The sequence below is a fragment of the Capra hircus genome, chromosome 20 (genome assembly GCF_001704415.2).
Source record: "Capra hircus breed San Clemente chromosome 20, ASM170441v1, whole genome shotgun sequence".
Lineage (NCBI taxonomy): Eukaryota > Metazoa > Chordata > Mammalia > Artiodactyla > Bovidae > Capra > Capra hircus.
The window spans coordinates 67,649,407-67,669,774 of NC_030827.1; the positions used below are offsets into that span (position 1 = coordinate 67,649,407).

The 20,368-nt window shown below is 45.4% G+C and overlaps 1 protein-coding gene across 2 annotated transcripts in view; it reads right to left on the reverse strand.

Moving 5' to 3' along the window:
• The window catches only part of ICE1 (interactor of little elongation complex ELL subunit 1), a 70,558-nt gene that overhangs the window by 30,393 nt on the left and 19,797 nt on the right, over positions 1–20,368 (reverse strand). For both annotated transcript variants that reach the window (XM_018065602.1, XM_018065601.1), the window contains exons 5-12: positions 19,843–19,954; positions 17,886–17,962; positions 16,869–16,906; positions 14,564–14,646; positions 14,313–14,352; positions 14,179–14,235; positions 4,160–4,246; positions 1,649–2,022 (exon numbers count right to left, since the gene is read on the reverse strand). In XM_018065602.1, the coding sequence (XP_017921091.1) occupies positions 1,649–2,022; positions 4,160–4,246; positions 14,179–14,235; positions 14,313–14,352; positions 14,564–14,646; positions 16,869–16,906; positions 17,886–17,962; positions 19,843–19,954 (868 nt within the window). The remainder of the gene's footprint in view (positions 1–1,648; positions 2,023–4,159; positions 4,247–14,178; positions 14,236–14,312; positions 14,353–14,563; positions 14,647–16,868; positions 16,907–17,885; positions 17,963–19,842; positions 19,955–20,368) is intronic.

The window sequence follows — 20,368 nt, forward strand, 5'->3', positions numbered from 1 at the left end:
AGGAGTAACCAGCCCAAACCCAAACAGGCTCCCGCCACAAAAGCCCTTCCTCCCGTGGGCTCCAGGGCAGCCTCCCATCCTGGTTTCCTCTACTGCCAGCAGCGCTTCCAGCCTCTTCCCTCTGCCGGCGGCCTCACTGGCATTCAGTCAGGATGCGGCCCTCACCTCCCGCCCACTCTGAGGGAGTGACATCACCGGCCCCAAGCCCTCGCTGCACCCCCCTCCCCGCCCTGACACCCGGCACCCCCAGGGAAGGCCCGCCCACCCCTAAGGTGGACCATTTCCTGCCCAGAGAGGCTTCTCTTCTCTGTGCTGGCTCCAGCGTCCCTGGCCGTCCCTCCTCTCACAGCCACACCACAAATCTCACCAGGCTCGCTGCTCTCTCAGCCTGGAGACCTTTTCCAAACCAGTACCTACCAGTTAACTCCAGTGGCAACTGGGTTCAGGGGTTAAGAACGCAGGACACTACTGATCCCAAGACTCCAGTCCATGGTCCTGCCTCTCCCCGGAGTCTCCCACTTTCTTCCCATCCCCACCGCGACTCAACAGAAACTTTCACGTGGAACCTGACCTTTAGGTCCACTTCTCTGGACCCATCAACAGCTCCCCACTGCTGTCAGGTGAAAACGCCAAGCCCTTAAGATGCACATGGGCTTGGGCCTGGTCTGGGTGCACACTCCCCGCGTCAGGTTTGCCCCGAGCGCCACACCTCTGAGAACAGCACGAGACACCCGGCACCTCCTCACGGGCGGCCGGACGCCAGCACCCGGGGGCCTCTCCTATCAGGCGTGTGCTAGCCTCCCGCCAGGGTGAGCCCCCAGCCCAGCCTAGCCCTTGGCAACACAGATGCCACCACAGCGCCCTCATGGGCAATCACCCAAGACCCAAGCAAGAGTGACCACGTCCTGTCACCTCTGTGCCCACGGTGTCCAGCACCATGTCCAGAACATAACAGACATGCATTACGGTTCCTAAATGAAGTGATTCAAAGGAGCCATTAATCTCTTTCTTCCTTAAGCCAAAAAGCGTGCGCATCTGCTCTGCCCTAACTTCCTCTCTACGTAATCTGGTTCCGTGTTTTCCAAGTCTCCTAGTAAGTATGTTGTCAAGTAAAAGTTGCTAAGTTGTGTCCAACTCTTTGTGACCCCTATCATTTTCACAATTTAAACAATAAAAAGGAAAGAGAAAAAAAAGACTAACTTCCTAAGAAATTACACAAACCATTCTGCAAATACAGAGATGATGAATTCATTGCATGAAGGTGGAGAATGCAGCAACCTAAGCTAACAGGCGGGCATGCCATACATGGACTTTCCGCCTCTGAAACACTCCAGGCTGACAAACACCTGTGTAACTCACTCACTCCATCCCCGCCACGTGTCCAAACCTAAAGGTTAGAGTAAACAACTGCGACACAGTCCTCCACAGGAGACTTAAAGCACGCTGCAGATGGAGACAGTGAAATGCACCCCCAGCACAAAACGAAGCCCATGCCGTGTGCACGAGCGCGGGTTTAGGGTGCGGACCCCAGGGGCACTGGCGTGCCTCGCCAACTCCCGGCTTCCCCCCGACTCTGTGCGGGGCACGCCCACGTGTCAGGGTGGACGAGGCGGGCACCGGGTGAGGCCAGTACACAGTGCCCACTCACAGGTGCAAGCAGGGAGGGTGAGACGCCCAGGTGAGGCGGCGACGCCAGCGGCGGGGAGGGCACTGGGGACAGCAGAGGCTGAGGCAGCCTGAAGAAGTCAACCGCAGCCTGGAGGTCCTCGTCGAAACCCGGGCCCTGAGCCCCACTCTTCCACGCCGCAGCCTCAGGATTCAGGTCCTCTGGAGGGAGGCCACTGTCGCGACCTGCTGCTCTGCCCACGTCCTCACAGGCAGAGAAGTCACCCTCGATCTCCATAGACAGTTCTGCCAGGCACGTCTGCACTGCTGAGGTGCGGACAGGGCTGCCATCTGCTGCAGGGGGCACGCCATCTTCCCCGGACTCTATGGATCTGCAGTATTCTTGGGCAGGTTTTTCTGCGGCGAAAAAAAGTGAATATCAAATTATTTACAGTTATCAATTAAAAAAGAAAACACCTATTTTAACAGTTCAAAATGCTTGTATTAAATCCAAGTAGAAACATTTTTAAAAGCCAACAATCCCTTCCTAAAGAATATCCTATAGAACTAACATATTCCACAAAAGTATGCTTCCCTCAACAAGCAAACGAGAAGACAGCCGGGGGGAGGGGTGAAATGCCTTTGTCCACAGGCAGCAGGGTGTGCCTGCCAAGGCTTCCGCCTGTGGCCATGGTGACAGGCCTCGATGACACACTCGTTCTCTTGGGAAGTCAGCGGTATTGGGGAGAAACAGCCTTCTGCAACAAGGCAACAAGAAATAAATTTCTCCTTCTAAAATCAACTGATACCAGGCCTACTCCATGTAGGGCCTCCCTTGTGGCTCACCTGGTAAAAAGTCTGCCTACAATGCAGGAGACCTGGGTTCGATCCCTTGGTTGGGAAGATCCCCTGGAGAAGGGAAAGGCTACCCACTCCACTATTCTGCCCTGGAGAATTCCATGGACTGTATAGTCGATGGGGTCACAAAGAGTTGGAAACAACTGAGTGACTTTCACCTTCACCCCATGAAAGTATTTGTACAATACTCTAAGGAACCTGACTATGTCACAGAAATACTTTGCACTGTAACACAACAGAAAACTACTATAAAATGCCAGTTATCTTTGGGTTTTGATTTTGGTGAGCAACAGCAATGCTAACTGTAAGTAAAAATATTGTGTCCTGGCAATTAACTGGAAACCACCACCTGTCATATTTGAAAGCTGTAAAAATATATGAAAGCTACAAAAACACCTTTCGTAGAAGGCCTCAGGGCTCCCTGGAGCAGTGGCTGATTACAGGGCTGGGGAGGGGAAAACACAAGCTGAGCCCGAGACAGCTTGCAGAACCAGATGTAAAGACGGACATGCCTAAGAGGCCCAGATGGTCCCAGTGACTGCACCTGCGGCGACCTGAGCGATAAGGTGAATACTAGAAGTACTGGATTATAATGCACAGAATAAAACAAGTGTCTCTGAGACCACACTGACAGAAGTGAGTGAATGAAAAGTGAACGAATGAGCAAGTGGAGAAAAATGACAGTTCTTCCTTACAGAAGAATTGCAGTTAATACCTTCAGGGAAACGAGGGAATTGCAAAAGCCACTATTCGACCAAGTAGTAATCGCAGCCTACAAGACGCAGCAGCAGAGCTAAAATCAGGGGCCGGGGCTGGAGAGAAACAGAGTACGTGCCTGGTCAGAGTGCCCCCCCCCCCCAGGGGGTCACTGAGTCAAGAAGCAACGGCAGTTTCACAGGAGGAACTGGGCCGACACCGCCTTCCACAGAGATCAAGGTTAACAGCCCCCAGGACAAGGCAGACCACACGCCCTCTCCCCAGCACACACTAGGAGCTCTTGTGGAAAATACACAGCCTCACTCTAATACAAGAAAACATGCCACAACCCACAGGCTTTCTACCCAATGATCGGTACTCTCCAGAAGGGTCAGGAGACAAGGAAAGATAAGTAACTGTCAGCGCACGGGCAACTAAAGGCAGAAAAAAATGACAGTGGAAGCATCAGTCGCTCAGTCACAGTTCAGCTCTTTGCGACCCTGTGGACTGGGGCCCTCCAGGCTCCTCTGTCCATGGAATTCTCCAGGCAAGAATTCTGGAGTGCCTAGCCAATCCCTTCTCCTGGGGATCTTCCTGACCCAGGGATTGAACCCAGGTCTCCCACACTGCAGACATCTTTGCCATCTGAGCCACCAGGGAGCCCAATTAAAGGAACCCAGGGAAGGGGACATGGGGGGGAAAGGGGGAAACTCGGTCTCCACCTGCACCAGCCACACACACTCCCCCTCTATGAGTCCTTCCAGTGTCCGTGGATGTTCCCTGATGAAACAGCTATTACAAAATTCAAAGCCAGACGCATTCAGCGAGACTAGAAGTCACGCTGGAAGGAGCAGAGCTCTGGATGACTGCAAGTGCCCACCTCAGTTTATTTCACTCTTTCAGTGAGAGATTCAAGAAATTAAAAACTAAAGACGTACAACGTCCACAGTAAACACTGCCACTGCCGTATGAAATGAAGCTCTGGAAGCCTCCCCCTCACCTGGGATGCATCTGCCGCCCTCACCAGGGAGTCTATGTGTGGTGTTGATGCACAGCCAGAGCTCCTTCAGAAGCAGCTTTACCTTCCCTGTGGAAGAGAGGCAAGTGTTAGTCATGGCATTCGGCTCACTCAGCCCAAGGCCAAAACACACTCCTGGGAAATCAGGATTTATCACGGAATTAGAAAGCTAGGTAACTTAAACCCCCTTCCCCTCCTTCAATCACTGAACACAATTCAGCCGGCTACTCAACTGAAGGCATATTGACTGAAGGCTGAACACAAGCCTGGGTTTTGTTTGGAGATCGGTGCACACACGGCAGGGCTCAGAAAACCCAACGTGCTTGTTGGGAAAGGTCTTCCCCACCATTACACAGGCACAGGATGAATAAATCTCTGGCCTCTGCATTTTCCACAGGCAGTGACATGTGACTGGGGAGCACAGGGAGGAAGCCCAGCTAGAATGACCGGTGTAGATCACTGCTCCACAGATTCCACACGGAAGAAACAGTATCCACTCAGTTCCATGAGGTCATCAGAAATGCCACCAGAGGTGACCAGGCGGTAATTATCTTAGGGGCTTTGTGGGTCTTGGGAAATTCTTTAATGGCCTTAAGGGGAAATGGGAGGAGACAAACGTGTGGGTATAGATATATAGAGAGGGAGAGTCACCTGCGCAAGCAGACACACAGAAAGAAGCATCTACATCTATATAGGCAAAGTGAGAGCTTTGGAATTTTTGAAAGTTTTTTTCAAACGGGTCTGAATTCCTAAAGCAGTTAAGAATCACTGGTTCAAGTTGAAAGGCAAAGGACAATGGTAACTAAATGAAAGCCATATAACATAAGAATATCATATTGTGGTTTTAAAGTAAATTTAACATTAAAAATACAAATTCCCCAAAATGTTTCAAGCAAAAAACATTCATCAAAATATAAATATGAATAGTTTGTGTCAAATACACATAAAAAGACACGCCACATTACTTAAAGTTTAACTGAAAATAGTTATTAAGTACTTGGTAATTTCAAGTCATCTCAAAATTGTTATAGCTCCATTGAGGTTATTAAAAAGAATCATTTCTTGAAAACACTGAAATCTTTAATCCGGTTCTAGAGAAGCTAAAAAGATCAATCTAGAAAACCAAAATATCTCCAAGGAATCACAAATTTTGGAACAGGACAGCCCTACTTAATGGCAAACTACATCTATAGCAGGATTCCACAATGAATAAATAAATTCCACAGAAAGAGGACCAGGACAAATAGGGCAAACTTACATAACTTGGAAAATTTGGGCATTTCCAACTGGAAACAGTGTCAGACTTTATTTTTTCGGGCTCCAAAATTACTGCAGATGGTGACTGCAGCCATCAAATTAAAAGACGCTTACTCCTTGGAAGGAACGTTATGACCAGCCTAGATAGCATACTGAAAAGCAGAGACATTACTTTGCCAACTAAGGTCCATCTAGTCAAGGTGGACTGGTCATGTATGGATGTGAGAGCTGGAATCTGAAGAAAGCGAAGTGCCGAAGAATTGATGCTTTTGAACTGTGGTGTTGGAGAAGACTCTTGACAGTTGCTTGGACTGCAAGGAGATCCAACCAGTCCATTCTGAAGGAGATCAGCCCTGGGATTTCTTTGGAAGCAATGATGCTAAAGCTGAAACTCCAGTACTTTGGCCACCTCATGCGAAGAGTTGACTCATTGGAAAAGACTCTGATGCTGGGAGGGATTGGGGGCAGGAGGAGAAGGGGACAACCGAGGATGAGATGGCTGGATGGCATCGCGGACTCGATGGATGCGAGTCTGAGTGAACTCCGGGAGTTGGTGATGGACAGGGAGGCCTGGTGTGCTGCAATTCATGGAGTCACAAAGAGTCAGACACGACTGAAAGACTGGACTGAACTGAATAAGCAGGGATCCTGGTCAGGTCATTTAAGCAAAGGGGGTCACGGTATTTGGAAGCAGACTTTTGGGTGGGTTAATCGAAATGTAGATAAACTACTTGATAATAAAATTCTGCAACTTAAATATGGATGCACCTCACACAGTGACTGGATAATTTGGGTCAAGAAAGGTCAGTTCAGTTCAGTCGCTCAGTCGTGTCCGACTCCTTGCGACCCCATGAATCGCAGCACTCCAGGCCTCCCTGTCCATCACCAACTTCTGGAGTTCACTCAGGCTCACGTCCATCGAGTCAGTGATGCCATCCAGCCATCTCATCCTTGGTCGTCCCCTTCTCCTCCTGCCCCCAATCCCTCCCAGCATCAGAGTCTTTTCCAATGAGTCAACTCTTCCCATGAGGTGGCCAAAGTACCGGAGCTTCAGCATCAGCATCATTCCTTCCAAAGAAATCCCAGGGTTGATCTCCTTCAGAATGGACTGGCTGGATCTCCTTGCAGTCCAAGGGACTCTCAAGAGTCTTCTCCAACACCACAGCTCAAAAGCATCAATTCTTCAGTCCTCAGCCTTCTTCACAGTCCAACTCTCACATCCATACATGACCACAGGAAAAACCATAGCCTTGACTAGACGGACCTTAGTTGGCAAAGTAATGTCTCTGCTTTTGAATATGCTATCTAGGTTGGTCGTAACTTTCCTTCCAAGGAGTAAGCATCTTTTAATTTGATGGCTGCAATCACCATCTGCAGTGATTTTGGAGCCCAAGAAAATAAAGTCTGACACTATTTCCTCTGTTTCCCCATCTATTTCCCATGAAGTGATGGGACCATCATGATCTTCGTTTTCTGAATGTTGAGCTTTAAGCCAACCTTTTCATTCTCCAATTTCACTTTCATCAAGAGGCTTTTCAGTTCCTCTTCACTTTCTGCCATAAGGGTGGTGTCATCTGCAAATCTGAGGTTACTGATATTTCTCCCAGCAATCTTGATTCCAGCTTGTTTCTTCCAGTCCAGCATTTCTCATGATGTACTCTGCATAGAAGTTAAATAAGCAGGACAGCCTTGACATACTCCTTTTCCTATTTGGAACCAGTCTGTTGTTCCATGTCCAATCCTAACTGTTGCTTCCTGACCTGCATACAGATTTCTCAAGAGGCAGGTCAGGTGGTCTGGTATTTCCATCTCTTTCAGAATTTTCCACAGTTTATTGTGATCCACACAGTCAAGGGATTCGGCATAGTCAATAAAGCAGAAATAGATGTTTTTCTGAACTCTCTTGCTTTTTCCATGATCCAGCGGAAAATGATGAAAAGGCATGATCCTCTGCCTTTTCTAAAACCAGCTTGAACATCAGGAAGTTCACGGTTCACATATTGCTGAAGCCTGGCTTGGAGAATTCTGAGCATTACTTTACTAGCATGTGAGATGAGTGCAATTGTGCAGTAGTTTGAGCATTCTTTGGCATTGCCTTTCTTTGGGATTGGAATGAAAACTGACTTTTTCCAGTCCTGTGGCCACAGCTGAGTTTTCCAAATTTGCGGGAAACACCCAAAAAACACCCAAAAAAGATGTCCTTTTCATTACAGGGGACTGGAATGCAAAAGTAGGAAGTCAAGAAATACCTGGAATAACAGGCAAATTTGGCCTTGGAATGCAGAATGAAGCAGGGCAAAGACTAATAGAGTTTTGCCAAAAAAAATGCACTGGTCATAGCAAACACCCTCTTCCAACAACACAAGAGAAGACTCTACACATGGACATCACCAGATGATCAACACTGAAATCAGATTGATTATATTCTTTGCAGCCAAAGATGGAGAAGCTCTATACAGTCAACAAAAACAAGACCAGGAGCTGACTGTGGCTCAGATCATGAACTCCTTATTATCAAATTCAGACTTAAATTGAAGAAAGTAGGGAAAACCGCTAGACCGTTCAGGTATGACCTAAATCAAATCCCTTATGATTATACAATGGAAGTGAGAAATAGATTTAAGGGACTAGATCTGATAAATAGAGTGTCTGATGAACTACGGACAGAGGTTTGTGACACTGTACAGGAGACAGGGATCAAGACCATCCCCATGGAAAAGAAATGCAAAAAAGCAAAATGGCTATCTGGGGAGGCCTTACAAATAGCTGTGAAAAGAAGAGAGGCGAAAAACAAAGGAGAAAAGGAAAGATATAAACATCTGAATGCAGAGTTCCAAAGAATAGCAAGAAGAGATAAGAAAGCCTTCTTCAGCGATCAATGCAAAGAAACAGAGGAAAACAACAGAATGGGAAAGACTAGAGACCTCTTCAAGAAAATTAGAGATACCAAGGGAACATTTCATGCAAAGATGGGCTTGATAAAGGACAGAAATGGTCTGGACCTAACAGAAGCAGAAGATATTAAGAAGAGGTGGCAAGAATACACAAAAGAACTGTACAAAAAAGATCTTTATGACCTGGATAATCACGATGGTGTGATGACTCATCTAGAGCCAGACATCCTGGAATGTGAAGTCAAGTGGGCCTTAGAAAGCATCACTACGAACAAAGCTAGTGGAGGTGATGGAATCCCAGTTGAGCTATTTCAAATCCTGAAAGATGATGCTGTGAAAGTGCTGCACTCAATATGCCAGCAAATTTGGAAAACCCTGCTTGTTACAAATACCTAAACAGAAAGCAAGGAACCTTAAAGAGAAAACAAGAAAAGCTCCTTCTCTGTTCTTACAGAGGCAATCAACCAGAGCTGCGCCTATTCCAACTGAGCACTCCTTCACTACTTCCAGTCTGACACGAGAGCTATCCGATACCAGCAAGCAGAAAGCAGCCCACTCCGTCGCACCTTCAGGACTTAGTCGTGAAAACCTTTCGGCTGAACCACACACCTTCCCCTGACCCTTTGATAGATGCCTCCTTTACCAAATGCCAGGATTCTCTGAGGAGAGCGTTTCTAGACTTGCCTACTCCACTGACTTGTCAGTGTCCACATCAATGGCACGCATCCTTAATCATGACAACTTTGTAACTATGTTTTAGTACTGCGTTGGCATGACTGTGGCTCAGGGTTAAATTATTATCACGGAGTCTATTGCTTCTGATAAGCCATCCCCATCCAGTCTTAGAGTATATATTTATACATACATGTGGGGAAAATTCCCATCTCTGTGCCTCCACTGTTTGGACCCAGAAACACAGCATTTGTGTGCATGTTCGGCGGTTTTAGAGCTGTGTTCACAGAGGCAGGCACGCTGCCTTCAGGTACTTCCCTGGGCGTCTGACCGATCTGCAGCAACCTGAGAACGGACTGTTCTTATCCCATCTGTTCCAACAGACTAGTGACGACCCACCGTGCATCCTCACTGTACGCACCAGCGCTTGCCCAAGCTCCAACACCGCTATTTTCCCTTCTCTACCTAGTCAGTCCCCTCATTTAAAATGACAACAATCTGACTCTTCCTTATTAGCACCCACAGCTCCTGCTCTGTGACTCCGCTCGGGTGCATGGCTCAGGGTCTCCAGCATACACAGAAAGGGTGGAGGAGCAGGCTTGCCTTGTTTCTGATGCAAAGACTACACTCTCAGCGTTTCACTTTTCTCAAGTTCAAAGTGTTTTTTCTATTATTATCTTGTCTTTTTTTTTTTTAATGAGGAATGGATACTGAATTGAGATGACCCTATCATGCGCTCTTAACCAGTTGTTGTGGTAATCCTGAGATAAATCCTCCGTCATAATTTGTCCATATTCTAAATTACTAATAGATGTGAGTTCTTAAAATTTTAGTATTTTCACAGCTTTGTTGCTAAGTGACAGTTCTGAGTCTTGAAGATATGTGTGCATATCTTCACATATACAATTAGTTTTGGTACACGGTTAGTCTAAAAGAATGAGACAGGAAGCAGTCTGTAGTTTTTAAGCTCTAAAGCAAAAATTAAGACATGAGGTTTTCACTGAAGACCTGCTCACCTGTGAACCGTCCAGATCTTTCAGAGTATTATCTTTAATTTTTAACTTTCTTACGGGTTATTTCTCTGTTCAGGATATTCCAACAACTCCTCTATGTCAATCTGAGTGTGTTTTCCTACAAAACAGTCCATTTTAGAAACATGATAAAATCTGAAATTTGTAAATTCAGAAATTCTCCAAATGTAGTTTGACAGCTTCCTCAGTCCTGGTGCTATTACATTTTTCTGCCTTCCTTTCTTGATCAGCTTCGCCAAAGGTTGGTCAGCTTCACCAGCATTGCAGAGAGCCAGCCCTTCATTTCCATGGTCCCAAATTAACTGCTCTGTTTCCTATTTCATTCATTTATGTTTCCATCTTCAGCAATTCCTTCCTTCTATTTTCCTTGGGTTTCTGTTGTATTTTCCTACCTTCTTAAGGCATTCATTTCCTGGAATTCTTGCTTCACTCACTGTAATTCCTGCGTCCTAACATCGCTTACCAGGTAGTGCCAGAGGTAGAGTTCACCTGTGAATGCAGGAGACTTGGAGAGACTGTGGATTCGATCCCTGTCTTGGGACGATCCCCTGAAAAAGGGCACGGCAACCCACTCCAGGATTCTTGCCTGGAGAATCCCAGACAGACGAGCCTGGTGAGCTATAGTCCGTGGGGTCACAAAGAGTCAGACATGACCGAAGCCACTTGGCACACAAGGGTGTGTCTCAGGGATCCTTCCTCTGAGGCTGCCCTGTGTCTATCCTCATATCCTCATATCCTCATAACATCACTTAAGTCCACGGGTCTCTCACTGAATACTGGCAATATCTCAAAGATTTAAATAAATGCTGCCTTATTTTTGTTTATTTCCAAAACCATTTACTACTTCAGCTTTTATCTTTTCTGTTATCCAAGAGCGGTTTCTTGTGTGTGTTCTGTTATCAGTTTTTCAGGAAGGAGGTAGGAGAGATTTTTATTAATATCTTTTGAAATATCTATAACCTAATCTCAGATTGCAGCTTTTCATTTACTAAACAGTCTGCTTTTAGGTACGTTTGAAAAGCAGTTTAAAGAATCCCCAGTCTTTAAGAGTTAATGCAAATCATCCACCCTGCAATCATGATTCCCATTCCATCTCCCATTCTGTTTGCTTTTACTCTCTATTTCTAACAAACACACTGAAGTCTTTCGTGAAGTCAGATTCGGCTCTCTCCCCTAGAATATCCAAGCGTTTCACCTAATGCAGTTTTATGCCTGAAGGTCACAAGAGCAGTATCTTCTTGATGAACTGTACTGCTGACCATTCTAGACAGTTCCTTTTAATCCAGACAAATTCATTCCTAGGCGTGAATTATTCTTTGCGTTATATGGTTGGTTTAGTTGCTAGGTTGTGTCCAACTCTTGCGACCCCATGGTGCCAGGCTCTTGTGTCCATGGGATTCTCCAGGCAAGAATACTGGACTGGGTTGCCATTTCCTTCTCCAGGGGATCTTCCCAACCCAGGGATCGAACCCAGGCCCTCTGCATTGCAAGCAGATTCTTTACCAACTGAAATATGAGGGAAGCCCTTTGTGTTATATGACCGCTTTCAAATTAGAATTTGCTTGAACTGCAATTTCTATATCCATCCCCCTCTATTCAATCTTTCTGTGTCATTTGTTTTTAAATGTATTTCCTCTGAACAAGTCAGGGATGGAGACTGTACATAAAAATCATGCTCTACAGTTGACAGGCTTTTCTAATATAACTATCACATCAGGGTCTTGATCTGGGAGATTTCCTATCATTTCTTGATCACACTCTCTCTGGAAAGAGTAGCTCTGTTCTCCACTCTGGGAAGTCCTAGGTGACCATCACAACATCTGGCTCTACACTCCAACAGCTCAGATGTTCCCTAACGCCTTTTATTTCCTTATCTTTGTATACCACATACTCAGAGATATCCACGATCAAACCCCTTGGCTCATCACAGCAACCTTCTGTTTGCCCACTCAGCAACCCAGCCTTTCCAGTGGTTCACTTCTACAGCCGTGCTTTTAGTATCAGAGAACTGACCCAGACGGCACAGCAGCGGCCCACGGCTATGCCCCCAGACGCCCTCTCAGGACTCGACTTCCGCTGGAGACATTTCTCCCTGCTCACGACTGGCCTCGGGGCCTACTCGGGGCCTACTCGCTCCTGGTGTCTTTCTCTCCCGTCCCTGCCCTTCCTCAGGACAGGAGCACCACGCACAGCCAGAGCACGTCTCTTCAGCCTCCACCCACAGTCCTGTTCCTCTGACAATGAATGCAGATCCTCGTGTCATGAACCTACAGAACATGCCTTCATCAGGAGGGCAAGCAGAGTGAGAATGGCGAGGACCCACAAGGCGCACACATACCTCACTCTCTGGAAACAGGGGGAACTAGCCTTCAAAGCAGCACCATTAACCCAATTTTCTGACACCCACAGCCACCCTGGGTTCTCCCGTGTCCTAACTCATCAGAAGACGAAACTTGGGCCACAGCCTGCAGCCAGTCTGGGTCACAGCCCATGACAGCGTGCAGCCGGACGGCAGCAGCCCTCCCACCCCGTCAGCCACACTGCTCCTCCTTGCCCCGACACTACCCCCAGTCTGGGGACTCTAGGCTCCCGCAGTCAAAGCCTGCCATTTTCTCTGTGACTGGGGATTTCATCACCAATTGCCACCATCTGCTTTACACCTTCCTCAGTAATTGTTAGCACGTTTTAACTATTCTTTTTTTTTTTTTAATCTTCTGCCATCTTTAGTTAAGGAATACGAAAGAGAGACAGGCCAACACAGGACTCAGGCAGTCTTTTCAACAGTGAAGCCAGCCCAATGCTCTTTCCAACTCATAATGTCCTTCAGAAGTCCAGTATTAACAGAGCAAAGTGTTAAAGACATACTTAAGCATTGGGAATTAAACCCACCAAGCTCCACAGCTAAATAATCAGCAGATTCCTAAAGACTTCATTTATTTGGATAAAGGAAAATAAACAAGATCCTTTCCCTCACAGAGAAGATATGTTAAAAAAAAGATTTTACTAGTTCTAGTAAAACTAGTAAGTAGTTCTTTGACGAAAAATCAGAACATGAGGCTAGCGAGCAACTATGGAAGGGAGTGAGGGTTCTGTTTTAAACAGGAAGGCCTGATAACGGCTGACTCCTAAAACTGAGACGACCAAACTCAAAAGCTGGCTGTCAGCTGGCAGAGCCAAGCGCTTTCCAGCGCTCGCTTTTCTCAGCAGCGCCAGTACGCAAGTCTCCACACCTCAGAGCAGGAAGAGCCAAAGACACGTGGAGCAAGTATCAGTGATGGCGACAATCGGAACCAGGCCCCAGGCGGCTGAAATGCGCCAACTGTCTGTCTAACCTGAAACCTTGAACTGCGGACTAAAAAAAAATAGAGGAAGGAAAAAAGGTAAAGGAGACTTCTGGAGAGATGCTGCATACCTGCACAAAACAATGCGTTTTTAATAATTTCCATTTGAAAAAACATGGATGGATGACATGAAAAGACCATTATTTATTTATTAATCATTTTGAACTTATCTCTATCAAAAAAGTACAAGATAGCACAGCAGAAATTCCTACCTTTTTCAAAACTGAGAATGAAAACACACAGAAGGGAGGTGCATGGCCAAAGGTCCCACAGCAGGTGGAAGTGGTGATGTGAACCCCAGGGTCCCCACTTCTCGTATCACGCCTCCACCATGTGGCGGCGGGCGCAGCAGGCAACGAGCAGGGCGCGGGGCAACCCTACTCTCAGAGGACCACCGCACCCTCCGTGGGACGTCCAGCCTCCCCAGGTCTTCTGTCTGCCAAAACACCCGGCAGGGCTCAGACTCCATGGCCTCCCTGCCTGCCTTCAGCCACTTCTATACACCTGGCACCTAAGAAATCGAGCGTTAACTCAATAAACTATAACCTAACGAGGAAACTCAACTTATTTATTGCCAAGTGTGGAAATTATACCTCTCTCAGCTTACTGACTCCTTCATTCACTGGACTGCTTTATCCGACGGCAAGGTTACAAATCTAAGCACGACAGGAAACAGGAGGGGTCTTTTCTAACAAAACCATTACAAGTCCTGGAATCCCCATCATTATAGGTGAGAGTAACAAGCAACCTCCCAAACCACTCTAAGAAATGCATGGAGATTAAAACTACATTTGTAATATACTCACTTTTATCAATGCTTCCGTGAGAATCACTTGAAATTTGTGTTCCAATATGTCTCAGTTCTAAAATGTGGGGAAAAACAATTAGAATAATGTGTGTCAAAACAGCATTTTTAAGTAAGCATTAACTGAATACTCACCCCTTTCATTTTTCTGCTTAGAAAATTCATCGAGTCTTTCCTGTGAAAACAAAACAGAAGCAGTGTAAGCAGTGGATAGGAGGGCAGCTGTTTTGGATGGATGCACGGGGGCAGCCCAGGGGTGCCTCTTGCTGCCCTCGCATCCGTGGGGCCTCCGACTCTGCATGATGGGGACCCACTGCACTGAGAGAGGACACGAGCAGGTCTGGAGAGGAGACCCGGACACAGGCGGCACTGCTGTGATCCATTACCTGTGTCTTCTTAAATTCCTTTTCAAGTATTTTCTTTTCATTCCTTAGTTGCTTGAAGTCCTGAGTTTGCTTGACAGCAGCCTCTTTATTTAAAGAGTACAGTGAAGTAAAAGAGAAAAATAATTTACCAAATTTATAAGTACCATTGATGAAATACTCAAAAAACCTACTGAGAGCTTTTCTCATTTTTTTTCAAATTTGAAACAAGATTTTGTAAAGTTACCGTTCTTTCAGTATTCTGTCAGAATCAGGAATAAAGGAAGAAACACTTTTGATTAAACTATTACCTACAAAAACGAAGAACTGTCACAGGCCTTAAGAAACCTTTCCAATCCCCAAACAAGCCAACCCAGACCCTTCAGTCAGGCAAAAGGCTGACACTCAAGACCTACAGAGGAGAGGCTTGCCGTGCTCACTCCTCAACAACCAGCAACACTCCGGCGCCAGAGACTCAGAAGTGTGACTCTGCTAAGCAGTGGTTCATTCATACCCTGCTCTTCATCCGGGGGGATGGACAGCCTTCCTGGTGTTTACTACACCGCTGTGCCTGCCTGCCCAGAGTTACCCTGCCTCAAGTCAACTCACCCCACGTCCCGTAACTATCACAGAGGCACTTCTAACATGTTTGTGTGGCTCCCCTGTCGACCAAGAGCAAACTCTTCACTCAGGTTTTTGGCTCTGAAGCACCAAAGGGTTCAACTATACTATAAAAACCTGACCAGTACTGACTGCATCCAAATATGTTCACATACAATTGCTATGAGAAGTAAAATCCTATAAACACCATAGAGACAGTCCCCTCCTGATTCCTCTAACAAACCTGTCTATTTCTTCATCTGATTTCGATGTCCTATCACTTACTAGAAACATGTTTTTGTCACATGGAAAATATATTTTTGATTCAAAGGAAGTTTGTTTTAATAGCTTCATACACTCTCACAGGCACTTTGGATCCCTTTAAAACATGTCGATAAATAGACACTTATCCCCACACACTAGCGAGAGGTCATCTGGGAAGGAACACAGTGATGTTGTACTTACTGCCACAATGCTTTTGCAAAAACCAAATCAGGGGAAAAGTTGTTACCAAAATATTTAGAGCTTAAGTCTGAAAAACCGGGCTCAATTTAGGCAAGCTAATAACTGGAAACATATTCAGCAACGTCTATTCAAATTCTCAATTCACACTCGAAATGAAAATAAACTCCTCTCTGATGGACTCCTGGTTGCCAAGGGGGATGGAGAGAGAGGCAGCGGGAGTGTGGGGTTAGCAGATGCTGACCAGTATACACAGAATGGGTACCAGCAAAGTCCTACCACACAGCGCAGGGACTAAACTCAATCTGCTGTGGGAGCCATAATGGAAAGAAGATGAAAAAGGATGCTTTTTTAAAGAAGAATGTTTATATTATGTGAGTCACTATGCTGTACGGCAGAGATGAACACAATGCTATACCTCAACTATACTTCAATAAAAAAATTAACTAAAAAAAATAAACCGTTCTCTGAAGCAGAGCACTAGTGGTGTGAAAACAGGGCCCGTGCAGGGTCAGGAAGGCCCGCAGTAAGAGGGCAGCCCAGGCCCACACCTGGCTGAGAGCACGGGGCACCGGGACCAGGGAGGGTCTGCAGGGCTCCCTCGTCTCTACTTGATGCTATCTCCACATCACAACCACAGAGTGAATGGGGAGAAACAGAAGGGAAGGTCTCAAACTCGACTCCTGACAGGGCTCTTGGCTGCCACAGGATGACGGAGCAGACCCCCGTGTGGTCCACACCCCCCATGCTCAGCGCAGACACAGGGCCCTGACCAAACGCGGTGGTGGTGGGCCGGGACAGCGTGGGCGGGTGGGCCGTCAGGGACAAGGCGGAAAGCCCCGATGCAGGGAGCCTCACAGAGATCTCTCCATCACGGGAGTCATGCACATCCAAATACTCTTTTGAGTTTCTGAGTACTAAAAGGAGTATCCTTTCCTACTAACCACTGATTTCATCATAAAAAAATGAGAAGGCCCCATGAGATTCAGCTTTCAAAATTACGTCCTTTGACTGACTGCCGCTTCTTACACGGAACATGTGGGCTGTGTTCTGAGTGGACACGACAAGGACCTGCACGTCTGTTCAGGAACTCAGAGGAGCGTGGTGCTCACACTCTGCCCAAGGGTACCCTGAACGTGCTCTCCCAGGGATACGCTGTCACAAGCAGGACTGGACCGCCTGACTGAGACCTGCAGCCTGGCACAAACACCAATCACTCGCACGAGGATGATGGCCCTCACCAGCGAGGTGACAGGGTGCCAATTACCTTCCAGCTTCTTCACTTTGGCTTCTAGCTTCTTCTTCCTGAGAACAAAATTGTACACATTAACGTGATGAGGGAAGTATTAATGGAAAAAACATATGACAACCTCAAAATCTGTGGTACATGTTTTTTTTTTTTAAATTACTGAGATTTATGTAACAAAACGTTAGCCACGACAAGCATCACATACCAACCACTAACACCACCAACTGTTCAGAAGGTAGAGCAAACCACAGAAAGAACAGTATGCTGTTTTCATGCAGTATTTGGAAAATGGATTTAAAATTCTCTGTTTATCAGGCATGCCATACCTGGGACTTAGATGAGCATGGTTCATCTAAGCCAAGCTCATGTGTCCAGGTGATATCTTGATCAGGTGAGGTTACTTTAAGAAGCATGTCTGATGGGAACAGTCATACCACCATTTTATAGGAGATAGTGGCTAGAAAACTACACTTTTTCAGTTTTAGGCAAGATTTTTGAGTCAGAGAAGGTAGGAAACCCTCTGAGAAAGTCTCTTGAGTTACTGTGAAATAACTGTATGTGTAGTTCACATGCTTTGTAAATGATGTGAACATACTATTAGACTTCAAAACAATTAACTGACATTTTGGAAGAGCCCTTTGCCTTAATGGAACAAAGACACCCATTCCACATAATATGTGTTAAAGGAGATGACAATTATGTTTTTTTGTTTTTTTTTAACCAAAAAAGGAGATGACAATTACGTTTTCTCTGTGGAAATGTAACACAGACACACACCCACATATAGACATAAAAACTTTTATGGAGTTCCTTCTTTGTGCAAGCGCTTAACATATGACAAGGTATTTTATCCTATTAATCCTTCAACACAGAATTTCCAGACATGCGGAAACCAAGGTTAAGAGATTAGCTCAAGATCACCCCATTAATTATGGGGAATAAACCCAAAGACAGAGAAGACAACACTACTCATATAAGCATTAGACAGCATCAAGGTTGAACACCTTATTTTCACAGTAATTTTTAAATACATACTGAGCATCAGTTTTTAAGCATTCTTCTTTCACACGAGCATATTCCTGATGAGTGTCCTGATACAACTTTAGAGAACTCTGGAAAAGAAATTTTATATATTGAAATTTACATATTGATTGACATTCACCAATGTGAAAGTCACTGACCATCAGTGATAACTGATTTTGACCTTGATAAGCTAAATCATTATCATTTAATAGTATGAAATTAACCAAATGAATAAACATGTTTAGGCAGGAAACCAAAGTACACTGAACACTTTAACAGATATAACCAAACTCTCAACAGAGGTAACATGATTAACAGTCTAGTCAAACAGAGCTATAAAATTTTAAATATGCTAATTTTAAATCCAAATCTTCGTAACATTGAACAGCTAATATTTTTGTCTCAACCAATTAGAATTCAACAACCCTAGAGCAATTTTCGAGCTTAATAAATGTAAGTTACTATTGCCACTGGGCTTCCCCAGGTGGCTCAGTGGCAAAAAATCCACCTGCCAATGCAGGAGACACAGGCTCAATCCCTAGGTCAGGAAGACCCGCTGGAGAAGGAAGTGACAATGCACTCTAGTATTTTTGCCTGTAAAATCCCAGGGACGAAGAACCCGGCAACAGTCTATGGGGCTGCAAAGAGTCAGATACAACTGAGCAACTACACAGCAATTATTACCACTGTGCAGAAATATCAATCCTTACCCTTCCTGGTAACCAGGGAGCTGTGTTCACACCAACCACAGGCATGTGTACCGGCACTGTGGGTACCGGCACCATGGGATGGGAAAGGAACACACTGAGCCTGGCCACAGTCCTCCTGTGCACACAGTTCTTCAACTGCCAGAGCTCGGAGACACGGTCTTCCTGACCCCTTTTTACAGGTGAGGGGCCTGAGGATTCAAAAGCTGAGGAATTCTTTGAAAGCCAAACTACAGGATTGACTGTTGAGGGTTTATTATTCAACTCTGACTTCAGTATTAATGCTTCCTCTCAGGTGTGGTTGATGACATTACTTTGTCATCAGGGGCAGACAAAATTCAGCACGATTGTTTATCTTTCACCATGTAGATAAATATATAATACTTTCTAAACAAACAGGAAAATCAAGCACTGTTAAAGTAGGAAAACCTCAAGGAGGCTCACGGCATGACTTGAAGACTAAGAGGCGCAAGTGCTGCCAGGTCAAGGAGACAGGAACCAGCGTGGCTACCACTCGTCTCCTGCTAAACCCCTAACTACCGGCTTCAGAGTTTTTAATCTGTAAAAGCCGTGGATTCTCTTCTAGAGCTCCAGTAAGAGTAACATGAATTTTATATTAAAAAATAAGTTTACAGCACTTAGAACCGTTTTACTGCAACTGGGTTCTGAAGCAGAGAGCCTAATTTTCCCCTAAGTTTACCAAAGTCTGAGCTTTTGCGTGCTATTTGACACTTCTGTGCTGTGCTTAGTCGCTCAGTCATGTCCTGCTCTTTGCGGCTCTGTGGACTGCAGCCCGCCAGGCTCCTCTGTCCATGAGGATTCTCCAGGCAAGAATACTGGAGCAGGGTGCCATGCCCTCCCATGCAGGGGATCTTACCAAATCAGGGATGGAACTCAGGTCTCCCACAATGCAGGCAGACTGTTTACCGTCTGAGTCACCACAATGGCAGAAGGAAAAACAGAGAAAGCAAGCAATGCAGGACACAAAGTCATACAAATTCACAGCTAAAAGGTTCTTCTACTAAATCTCTCAAAAAGCATACTAATAAATACAGCCTTGCACTGATCACTAATAGTCACTGTTAAGGACGGATGCATCAGCCCACTAGTTCAGTGCTCTCTAAGGACAGCAGCACACTTAACAGTCCTATCATTTCTCTCTGCTTTGTTAAGATATACAATGTCCCCTTATCTCAATGATAGTAAATAAGCAATCTTATTTTACTGAAGATAAACCTGTGTAGGAAAATTACTTTAGGTACCTTTTTCTCTTCCAATTCGGCTTTTAAAAATCCCAGTTCTTCCTGACATTTCTGCAGAGGAGAAATTTTTTGAAGCATCTGCTCCACTTGGTGATGCAGAGTACTATTCTCTCTAAAAATGGACAAAGCATTAACGTTATTATGAGAAGTATCTATGATAAATTATTAAATATATCTACTGGTGAGTTTCAATTTTTTTTTCTAAAAACAAAAAAGAAAATAAGAATCTCTTTTTTTAAATGCATTCTATTTATTTTGGTATTTTTAATACCAAAATTATTTACATATCACTTTTTATTTCTTTGACATGACTCTATTTCTAATAAAAGCACATCAAAAGCCATCTGAGAAGCAGACACCACAGGCTCTCAAGCCACTGGAGAACATAAGAATACTGGGACTGTCTGTCAAGCGATGCGGCTTTTCCAATAATAAACTCATCACCACTGATTTAAATTAAATGACAGGCAACTTTGTGATTCATTTTATAACCACACTTTGCCTCCTTCTAATTTTAAGTGTAATC